The sequence below is a fragment of the Hipposideros armiger genome, unplaced genomic scaffold, assembly GCF_001890085.2.
Source record: "Hipposideros armiger isolate ML-2016 unplaced genomic scaffold, ASM189008v1 scaffold_238, whole genome shotgun sequence".
NCBI lineage: Eukaryota > Metazoa > Chordata > Mammalia > Chiroptera > Hipposideridae > Hipposideros > Hipposideros armiger.
In genome coordinates this window covers 1,916,249-1,927,424 of record NW_017731588.1, presented here as the reverse complement: position 1 = coordinate 1,927,424, position 11,176 = coordinate 1,916,249, and the positions used below count along the sequence as shown (strand labels likewise).

The following is an 11,176-nucleotide window of genomic DNA, read 5'->3' as shown; positions in this document are numbered from 1 at the left end:
GAGAGAGAGAAAGAAAAAGAAAGAAAGAAAGAAAACCATTTACATATGTATTCTATGTATACACACCAAAAGCCCCCAAATAAACAAAAAACCTAGAATGATCCTCAGGCATATATGAGTTAAAAACAAATTCTGACAGAGTAATGACAATGGAGGTTTTCCCCAACATTTAGAAAAGCTGTTCTCTAATGCAAAGGAAAAATATAACATAATATTAAATGTTCTTTTCTGATAAAAGAAGCAACTACAGAAAGCTTTTGGTCAAAGTAACCAGTGGTATAGACCCCCCAAAAAAGAAAGAAACCCCAACAATTCTCTCAATACTACTTCAAAACAATGAAAATCAAACTTGATTTTCATTAGCATGTAGCTATTTCTTCAACCTAATAAATAAAAAAACCAAGACCCAGATTTTATATGTATATATAAATATAGAAGGTGCCAAAAAAACGTATACACATTTTTTTTTAAAGGACTGTACTTTTTTGGGGGTGGGGGGAATTGGGGAAGGGGAACAGTATTGGGGAAGGGGAACAGCCAAGTTGTTGCCAAGTTGTCCTTCAATCTTAGTTGTGGAGGGCGCAGCTAGCTCAACTCCAAGTCCAGTCGCCATCTGGCCACCCATTGAAGGCTCATGGCCGCTCAGCCCAAGGTGCTGTGTTCAATCTTAGTTGCGCGTGGGCATAGCCCACCATCCCAAGCAGGAGTCGAACCGGAAACCTTGTTGCCAAGAGAACACGCTCTAACAACCCAGCCACCCGGCCGCCCATCAGCAGCTCAGCGGCAGCTCAGCTTGGGAGCAGCTCACTAGCCCATGTGGGAATTGAACCGGCAACCATGTTGTTCAGAGCTCGCACCCTCAACCAACTGAGCCACTCGGCCGGCCCTGTATACACATTTTAAGAAAGGAAAAAACTATTAAAATTGTAGTACTCAATATATACTGATAACAAAAGATGAATACAAGTAATGTGTATACATTTTTTGGCACCCCCAGTATATAGAAAAAGCAATGCAAACAATTATTGGGCTTCTTCTGGACTAGAATGCCAAGTTAGTCTCCCTTCATAAAAAGCAATTACAATTTGAGAGCACTTCATATCTGCCTCTTTTGCCAGCACCAAATCTGCCTCATCTGAGTCTTGCTATTTCATGAGAAACATTAATTCTCCACTGCTGTCTGTGGCATCATTTATTCATTCAGGATTAAGACTGGTGAAATCTCTTGGTTTATCAGCAGCATCTCTTTCTCTTTTCTTCTTTGATTTGCTATCATGAGACTCACTGTCAGGTAAAGATTTTCTTTTTATACCATCTTTTTCTTTACCAGCTTTTTGAGAATGAAGAAATACTTGATTAACTCTGGACAATCAAAATTTTCTTCAGGCTCCCAAGTATTGTCAGCATCTGTGAATCCCATCCACTTTAGAAAATACTCCACCTTGTCATTCACTACGTGACAGTCCCGTACCTTTTCCACTACAAATTCTTCAGGCTCTGCCTCGTCAACTTTTTTACTGTTTCTATTCTTTTTCTTTCCTATTTTTTACAGTGTAGTTTTATTGGAGGTCATTTTCTTTTTTTAAAGATTTTTATTGGGGAATTGGGAGATGGGAACAGTGCTGGGGAATTCGGGAAGGGGAACAGACAAGTTGCTGTCCTTTTGTTCTTCAGTCTAGTGTGGAGGACGTTGCTTCACTGGCCCAAGTTGGCACCATCATTGCGCTCTTCTCAGACAAGGCAGATTAGTCGCCGGCTTCTGGACGGCCGCTCACTGCGGCTGCTGGCCGCTCACGCTGGCTGCTGGCTACCCACTGCAGCAGGGGCTGCAGCCTACGCCGTCGCCGGTGACTCGCAGCAGCCCAGCTCCAGGTTGAGCTGTTGTTCAGCATCTTAGCTGTGGAGGGCAGTGTCACTGTCCCTCATATGTGGGATCCGAACCGGGGCCCTCTGGTGTCCCAAGCCAGCTCTTAACCAACGTGCCACTCGGCCGGCCCTGGAGGTCATTTTTTATTGCCAACATGAAGAGCTATTAGTCACTTTCTCAAAGATGCTCTGGTCCAGCGTCTGCAGCGTCTCTGGTCCAGCATGCCTTCAGCTTGAGCCACATCGGAGGGAGAGGGGCACTTTGGTTTTTTGGTTTGGTTTTTTAACTAAGTAGGCACACAGTACATTAGCATATAGCCATACAATAGGAATTGGGTGTTTCTCTTACACTCTTATGTCTACCTGCCAGCCAGGACCATTGAAGGTTAATGAATATGAAAGGGCTGTGTGACAGCTAAAGCAAATCCCCAACAGTTCCCATCACCATACCCTTAAAGTCATCTCCCAGAGGAGTTCAGTAGAACTGAACTAACTTCTGTCCTTCCCGACACTCATCAGTCTTCCCATCCTCCAGGATATCCAAGGCTTGATGTTTACTAGGTAATACCTTTCACTTTTTCATGTTCCCCAACTCCTGTGAGACCATGAGGGCAAGAATGACTATCCTCACTTTAAAAAGGAGTGACAATGTAAAGTGACTTGCCCAAGGTCATATATAGCTAGGAAGTGGCAGAACTGGGATTGAAATCCAGTGCAATTTTTAGACAAATTCAGGGAATTCAACTTCACTCAGCCAAGAGCAGACTCAGAAAACTGGTTGTTCAAAAAGGTTATATCACAAGGATTGTTAAACAATTTGAAGGAGAGTTTAGAAAAGTTGGGGGATGACAGATCCAGAAATAGTTATCAAAGGCACTCCAGTGTAGGGGACATCCCTCCACTGGGAGAAAAGTCTACCTTGGTCCTTCTCCACCAACTTAAAGCAAGGCTCCCTGATGAATGGAACCTCAAGAAAATGTCTTTATGGGAAACTCATTGGTACCAGTGGTGTAAAGGCAGGAGCAGAACTAGGCTAGGAACCTCCAGATGTGGATGAGGTCTGGACATGCAGGAAAAGGTGTTGGACCAAGATCTGTTGATTTCTTTCACTACTAACAGGGCCAGATGCCTGCTTCACCTGCAGGCTCTAATTTTGCATTTCTGAATTGCGTGGTGTTTGCCATCCTGCTGATGAGCCACTAGTCCTATAAGTACATATGTATGTATGCAGGCCTGTGTGTGCATATTTATTGATCCAATAAAAATTTACTGAGTGCCTTTTGAGTGCCAGGCATCTTGCTAGGTGTTGGGGACATAGCGGGGGGGGGGGAAGACATGCCACTGCATTCATAGAGGTCACCATCTAGCTGTGGAGACAGAAATCAAGCAAAAAGAACTAAATAAAATAACGAAATATGTGCTGTGTGGGAAAGAAATACGGTGCTCTGATCAAGAATAATAGCAGGGGTGATGATGGTGCTAAGAATCTACCAGATACTATTCAGGGAAAGCCTTTCCAAGGTGACATTTAAACTAAAAATAGAAGGATGAGAAGGAACCAACCAAAGGGCCCTCCTCAGCCTGAGGCCAGGTGAGGGGGAACTCTGGAGCAAGGTGCTGGGAGTACCCAGGAAGCATGCTATTCTGCTCCTGTTCTCTCTGCCCCATTCCACCCTCTCAAGGGCCTCCTACCCTCCAGCACCCCGACCTGCCAGTCCCATGCTGGCCCCTCTACGAGAGAGGCAGGAGGTATCTCCTGCCCCCATCTTGAGCTGTTCACAGCTCTTCCCTATCCATCTCTGTCTTCATCCCTTTGCAGATCCCTTGGAACGAGGGGGTTGACTTGTGGTGGCATGAACTCATAAAGGAGGCAGGGGATGAGTGTGAGCCTGAGTGGTGTGATGCTGAGGACCCGCTCTTCATCCTGTACACCAGTGGCTCCACAGGCAAACCCAAGGCAAGTGTGTATGTGTGTGTGTGTGTGTGTGTGTGTGTGTGTGTGTGTGTGTGTGTGTGCACGCGCATGCGCTGTGGAGGGGTGAGAAGGGGGTTTCACAGGAAGCATGTAATGCCATGAAGTTTACTCTACAACACTGAGTTTCAATAATGTCACATTACCTTTTCTGAATCAAATGAAGACATAAATCCTCAATCACTAGATTGTGAGGCCTAGAGTGAGACAATTCAGGTGGGAGCTTTCATGGTGCCCAAAAAAGGTTCAGTGCATGTGGCATACATTGATGTTTCTTGCCCATGCCCACATGGCTTGGTTGAAGGAGAGCTGTCCTGTCAACTCAATGGCAAGGGTGGGCACAGGGATCGCTGCTGGGCTCCTAGACTACAGCTCATAGAGTTCAGTTCCATTAACATGCCACACTTTAACATCTAGTCCCTAGGGCACAATGGAAGCCAGAAATCCTTAAGAAAGTTCTGGCTTCCATTGACTTGAAAGACGTGTCATTCTACCTTCCACTCACCCCACCCCTAAATACTACTCTTCACATGCTTTAGAATAGCCCTCAGTGGGCCTTTGGAAACACAGTTTTAGTCTTTCCTAGGGATGGGATATTGATGGAGTAAGCAAAGAAGATTGTCTTTATTTTCCCCACTCTCACTCTGTTAACGTGTAATTGAGTGTTTGTGCACAAATACACAAGAGACACAATTAGATGTGAGTGTACTAGAAGTGTTCGTGTGTGTGAGAGTGATGTGGGTGGCTCAGAAATTCTATCTGAATGATGGACTGACTATACATGTGTGTGGAGTGAGATGGGGACGTGGAGAAAAGGGGGTGCACGAGAGATGGATGCTGGGAAAGGGGTGCTGGCAGGGCCCGAATCCCCGAGGAGAATCTTCCTCCAGCTCTGCCCAGCCCACATGGGGGGCAATGGGGGTGAGCCCAAGGCCCCAGCCTGAGGCCCTGGTCTTCCCCCAGGGTGTGGTACACACAGTTGGAGGCTACATGCTCTACGTGGCCGCAACCTTCAAGTATGTGTTTGACTTCCACCCGGAGGACGTGTTCTGGTGCACAGCAGACATTGGCTGGATCACTGGCCATTCCTATGTCACCTATGGGCCACTGGCCAACGGCGCCACCAGTGTTTTGGTGAGAAGGGAGCTGGGACCCATGGCTACCTAGTCTACTTAGGGGATGGACAAGATAGTCCTGGGTGACTGACTCCCCTGGTCGAGAGGCAGTGGGACTTACACAGCTCCGAGGGGGTCGTGTAGCCTGACTGGGAGGTTCTCTTGGCTTATCTGGTAAGGGAGTGAAGGCAACGGTCTGTCAGAAAGGGCAAAATACTGAGCCTGAGGGTATGGTAGGGGAGTGGAGGGACTATTGGGAAGGAGCGGGAATGACCAGCCTTCACGGGGTCAGTTTGAGGGGATCCCCACATACCCGGACGTGAGCCGCCTGTGGAGCATCGTGGACAAGTACAAGGTGACCAAGTTCTACACAGCACCCACAGCTATCCGCCTGCTCATGAAGTTTGGAGATGAGCCCGTCACCAAGTGAGACCCCTCCCAAGCTGCTGCCCCATGGGTGTCCCTCCGAGCGGGTGCTGGCCTCTGTGCAGTCTTTTCCATTCCCTCATTCCAACTCCCTGGCCTGGAATAGGGGAGGGAGCAGGAGAAGTCTGTGCGTCTTCCTGCTTCCCAGTGGTACTCAGCGCCTTCCTCTCTCCCCACTCCCCTGCCCAGGCATAGCCGGGCATCCTTAAAGGTGCTAGGAACTGTGGGTGAACCCATCAACCCCGAGGCCTGGCTGTGGTACCACCGGGTGGTGGGTGCCCAGCGCTGCCCCATCGTGGACACCTTCTGGCAGACGGAGACAGTGAGTAAGGGGTTCAGAAGGCTGGGGCTTAGGGACAATGTGGGAAGACTGATTCAAACCCCTGATCTTTGACATCCACAGGGTGGCCATATGCTGACGCCTCTCCCTGGTGCCATACCCATGAAGCCTGGTTCTGCTGTGAGTGAGGCTCTCTTGGCTAGTCCTGATCTAGGCAGGAGTAGAGTCTTGGGGCGCTTGACCTAGGTGGGGGGTGGGGGCTGGACTGAGATGTGGGAGGAATTTGGGGCTCTGCGTCTCCTTGGGAGCAGTAGAGAGTTGAGTCAGAGTTGCCTCATTCCTCTCCTTTATTCCTGTCTCCTGTTTATTTCCAGACCTTCCCGTTCTTTGGTGTAGCTCCTGCAATCCTGAATGAGTCTGGGGAAGAGTTGGAAGGTGAAGCTGAAGGTTATCTGGTGAGGCCCTGGCCCTTGGGGGTCTTTGAGGAGTGGGGGGGAAGGGCCCACCAAAGGGTACCTTACTTTGCTTCAGATTTTGGAACCTCGTCTCTTCTGGTAGCTGGTGACTGAAATTCCATGGTTGAGGGTTTATCCTTTGCAGAGACCCTGGAGGGAATCCTTCCGGGTACTTTGCCTGCCTCTGCTTTTTGGCCCACAGGGCTCTTAAGGGCTCTGCTCAGAGATTCCTGATGTTGTTTTGAGGTCTACAATGACAAACATTGTAGTCTGAAAGGGGGCCTCATAACATAGTGGAAAATCATACAGACTCCAGAGCCTATCTGCCTGGATTCAAATCCTGGCTCTGTCTCTTCTGTGACCTCAGCTAAGTTGCCTAACCCCTCTGATCCTAAATTTTCTTATTTGAAAAATAGGGTTATAATAATACCTTTGTCTTCTGTGGTTGCTGGGTTGATTAAATTAGATAATCCAGGTGAAGGCTTTAGCATAGAACCTAACAGTTAGTGCTCGATAAATGTTAGCCATTGTTGTGATTGTTGTTTTTAGTTGTTGTGTTTTACTTATAGGGAGATCATCAGCCCCCACCCCCCACCCCACTTCACTTTTACTAAGAGCAAGTTAGTAACAAGGGCAGGACTTGAATCCAGGCCTTCTGACTCAGCCTAGAATTCCATCCTTCCATCAACCTGCTGCCACAGGATGTCATAGATTGGGGCAATAGTTACTCAGATGGGTCCCACATTTTATAGGACTGTCTTCATTTGCATCAAACGGGACCTGCTTTCCTGAGGGATTACCCAAAAGGAGGCTCAAATTTACTAAATGCTTATCTCTAACAACATTGTGCTAGGCAGCTTCTACATACTGTCAATGTAATCCTCACCATAACTTTGGGAGGTAGAGATTTTTTTTTTTTTTTTTTTTAGCTGAGCCATCCTGCTACCTGTTGGCAGCTCAGTGGCTGCTCAGCTCGGGCTGGACTCGAACCGCTGTTGCTCAGAGCTCAGACTCTTGAGCGAGCTCTTAACCAACTGAGCCACTCGGCCGGCCCTTGGGAGGTAGAGATTATTTTGTCTGATTTACAGATGAGGATCCTGAAGCTCAGAGAGGTACAGTTATTTACCTGCGGTCACACAGCTAGTAAATGGCACAGTTGGGAGGGATTCCAAGCCTGGATTGTCTATCTCCAAAGCCAGTACTTTGTCCTACTTCTCAGGAATGGCATTCAGGCCATTTCTCCTCAGGTTTGGCAAAGCTGTGACTGTCTTCCAGTGAGACAGTATAGCATGTGACCACGGTGCCTTCCTCACTCCCCAGGTATTCAAGCAGCCCTGGCCAGGGATCATGCGCACAGTCTATGGGAATCACGAACGCTTTGAGAACACCTACTTTAAGAAGTTCCCTGGGTACTACGTGACAGGAGATGGTGAGCCTTGGCTATTCCCTTCCCACACCTCCTCCTACCAAGACATGTATCGTCCCCTTCCATTTTCAGGAAGAGTTGGCTAGAGTGAAGCAGGGGAGGGGAAGGGAGGGGAGGGGAGAGAGAGAGAATGTTCTGTACAGAGACGCATGCTTGAAATACCCGAGGAACAGACTGAAGCCTGTGTGGCCAGTGTAGTGAGCAAAGGGAAGAATGTTATGTGAAGCTGGAGAGGTAGCGAATACAGGGCCTTGCGGGCCATGGTGAAGAGCTAGGATTTTATCCAATGGACAGTGGGAGACTTTTAGGGGTTTTGAGCAGAGAAATGGTGAGAACTGATTTACTGTTTAGAAAATAACTGCCTAATTTATGGAGAATAGACTGTATGAGTTACATACTGTTGTGGAGCAAATTACCTCCAAACTTGGCAGCTTAAAACAACAACTATTATATTATCTCATACCATTTTGGAGGATCAAGAACACAGAGCAGCTTAGCTGGTGGTTCTCATTCAGACTCTTGTGGGTTACAATCAAGCTGTTGGTCGGGGCTGCAGCCATCTGAAGGTTTGGCTAAGCCTGGGGAACCCACTTCCAAGCTCACTCATGTGGCCGTTGGCAGGAAGCCTCAGTTCCCTGCCACTTGGGCCGCTGCCTCATGATATGGCAGCTGGCTTCCCCCAGAGCAAATCATCTGTGAGAATGCAACCAAATGCAACTAAGATAGAAGCCGGTGTCTTTATAATCTAATCTTAGAAGTGACATCACATCACTTCTGCCAAATTATATTGATCGCACAGACTAACCCCAGTACAATGAGAAAGAGGACTACACGGGTATGAATAACAGGAGGTGGAGATGAGTGTGGCCATTTTGGAGCCTGGCCACCACAGTGGGCAAGGGTAGAAGCAGGAAGACTTGTTAGGAAGCTATGGCAGCGAGGGTGGCGGTTTAGTCACGTGGATCTCATATCCTACTGTGGGGTAGTTATTACGCTGCGCATTTCTGCTCCTCCCAGGCTGCCGGCGGGACCAGGATGGCTATTACTGGATCACTGGCAGGATTGATGACATGCTGAATGTATCTGGTGAGAGACAGGGACCATTTTCACTTCTCATTAGCCCTGCTCTTCCAGCAACTCCCAGCGAAAGCCTTCTGAGAGCCAGGGTGTCCTCTGGCCAGATGAGTTTGGTCTGAGGCAGTCAGTTCTGGGGTCAGGTTTCGGAGTATGCTAAACACTGGAATATGCCTTGAGGAGGGGAACGGGGAAGGCGAGGCGCTGAAGCATGTCACGTCATGTGAGGAATGAATGAAGGGCCTTTCCGATTTTACCAGCCAGGACTGCCCTCTAGGCACAGATGGGGGGGGGGGGGGGGGTAGAGGCTGGATCTCTTATGGCACTTCCTTTCCCTTGACAAGGACACCTGCTGAGCACGGCCGAGGTGGAGTCAGCACTAGTGGAGCATCAGGCTGTCGCCGAGGCAGCTGTGGTCAGCCACCCTCATCCTGTGAAGGGCGAATGTCTCTACTGCTTTGTCACCCTGTGTGATGGCTACACCTTCAGCCCTACCCTCACCATGGAGCTCAAGAAGCAGAGTGAGGAGCTTCCCTGGGCAAGGACTGCAGGGCTTGTCCTGAGGGCCCAGTGAGCACAGCAGATTTGGGGGGAGGAGCTGGAGCCAGCGGCACCCCAAACCACAAAGACCCCAGGGGGCCTTAGGGACTGATAGCCCTCTTCCCACCCAGACTCCACTACTCTCTCCACTAGGATAATAATGGCATTTATAGAATTTTCTCTGTGCTACCACGGGGTTAAGTGCTTTAAATGCATATAATCACCCCATGAAATAGATCCCATTGTTACTCTCATTCTAAAGATGAAGAAATCAAGGCTAAGAGAAGTTAAATTACTTGCCCAAGGCCACACTGCTAGTAAAACGGGATTTCAACTCCAGCAGGCTGATTCTAGAGCCTGAGTTCATGAAGATGGATTAAGATAAATGAGATAGTAAAGAGACAACTGTTAGAAAGAGAGACAGACAGGCAGTGAGCCTGGGACTGACCCTGTGGGCAAGGCCTTGAAGAGGAAGTAGGCAGGGAACAAAGTCATCTCTATCTCAGTTTTGGAGAGCCTTGGCAGGGGACTGAAGGAATGCTTAATGATTTGTTGGTTACAGTTAGAGAAAAGATTGGCCCCATTGCGACCCCGGATTACATCCAGAATGCACCTGGCTTGCCTAAAACCCGCTCAGGTATGTTCAGAGGCTTGAGGGATTGGGATTGGGATTGGCTGAGGCCCGGTGGTGGCAGAGTGTGTGTGGATGGAAGCCTTTGGCAGGGCTGGAGTGGGTCGGTGCTGTCACCAGGTAACCAGAAGCCTGTGGTTCCGCAGGGAAAATCATGAGGCGGGTGCTTCGGAAGATCGCTCAGAATGACCACGACCTGGGGGACATATCTACTGTTGCTGACCCATCCGTCATCAGCCAGCTCTTCAGCGACCGCTGCATGACCATCCAGTGAATGAGACTCTGCCCTTTACCCAGTATTCCCCCTGCTTGGCTTCCCAAAGTTTTGCCCACCCTCCCTGCCCCCATCCAGGAGTGCTGAGGGCCAGGGATGACCCAAACACCACCTCCCGCAATCGGCTGTCTGGAACGCAGGACCAGCTTCGCCCCTGGGTGGAGGCAACTTTCTGTGACTGCCAGGCAGATGGGACTGGGCCCAGGTCAGCCTCAGGTTGCTGTGCCTGCAAAGAGCCATTGCAGCCCAGATCAGGGACCTAAAGGTCAAGTCCCCAACCCAAGTTAAGTGTTCAGAGGGCAAGGCCTAGACTGAAGCAGGGAGGCAGCTCTGTAATCCTTTGTCAACTCTCTCAGGAAGCACCAGTACTTATCTTGGGCATGCACTTGCCCTGAGAAACGCCTGTTAGTGAGTCCTGGAACAAAAGATTATTATTTTTATAAACATTTGCTGCTTCTGTTCTGGGTCTTTTGTGCCAGATGGCAGTGCTTGTCTGCCGATTTGCTCCAGGGGATGTACAGGCAGGCTGGTTCCAGACGGTTTGCAGATCATTTGCTTCTTTGCAGGAGTAAATGTGTTTTGTTCCTAGGGCCAGAGGACCTTGTCTTCCTTGTTCTCTGTTTCCAACCTCCTCTGAACAGAGTCCTGCCCATGAGAGTCCCTCTCAGATGAAACTCTCTTTTCTTGCCCTGGTTGTGCTCAAGCCCTGTGGTTGTAGGAATAAAGTCTATGACCTCAAGAAGGCGGTGACTTGTTTTCTTAGGTATCTTGCTAGCTGCTGTGATTTGTGTGGGGATGGGAAGGCAAGTGGTTTTCACCAGGAATACGGCAATATCCTCCTCCAAAACTTCTGGTTTGGGCAGACAACGCAGGGCTTCACTCAGAGGCCCTGTGGCAAGCTCCTGCGCTAAGCAGGAAAGCAACTGAAGCCAGTTTACAACCGTGATGTCCCATCAAGTTGCCCTCCTCCTGTGCTCCCGCCAGGAACCCTCTCTCCTCCCTATGATCTCTCCTGAGCATAATGAGTGATGCAAGACTAGACTTCAGGGCCCTATTCACAGGGTCTAGAGCTAGGGAAGCTCTGATTAGAGCCAAGTCACTTCCCCTGCTCCAAGCC

The 11,176-nt window shown here is 49.1% G+C and overlaps 1 protein-coding gene and 1 pseudogene across 1 annotated transcript in view; one reads left to right on the top strand and one right to left on the bottom strand.

Moving 5' to 3' along the window:
• The window catches only part of ACSS2 (acyl-CoA synthetase short chain family member 2), a 47,167-nt gene extending 36,369 nt beyond the window's left edge, over positions 1 to 10,798 (top strand). Inside the window, exons 8-18 of the mRNA XM_019655241.1 lie at positions 3,686 to 3,823; positions 4,802 to 4,972; positions 5,246 to 5,379; positions 5,569 to 5,701; positions 5,783 to 5,839; positions 6,034 to 6,114; positions 7,435 to 7,543; positions 8,558 to 8,626; positions 8,959 to 9,135; positions 9,717 to 9,791; positions 9,932 to 10,798. Of these exons, the coding sequence (XP_019510786.1) occupies positions 3,686 to 3,823; positions 4,802 to 4,972; positions 5,246 to 5,379; positions 5,569 to 5,701; positions 5,783 to 5,839; positions 6,034 to 6,114; positions 7,435 to 7,543; positions 8,558 to 8,626; positions 8,959 to 9,135; positions 9,717 to 9,791; positions 9,932 to 10,059 (1,272 nt within the window). The 3' untranslated portion in view covers positions 10,060 to 10,798. The remainder of the gene's footprint in view (positions 1 to 3,685; positions 3,824 to 4,801; positions 4,973 to 5,245; positions 5,380 to 5,568; positions 5,702 to 5,782; positions 5,840 to 6,033; positions 6,115 to 7,434; positions 7,544 to 8,557; positions 8,627 to 8,958; positions 9,136 to 9,716; positions 9,792 to 9,931) is intronic.
• Positions 948 to 1,573, bottom strand: LOC109389592 (chromobox protein homolog 3 pseudogene; annotated as a pseudogene).
• Positions 10,799 to 11,176: the final 378 nt, after the last annotated feature.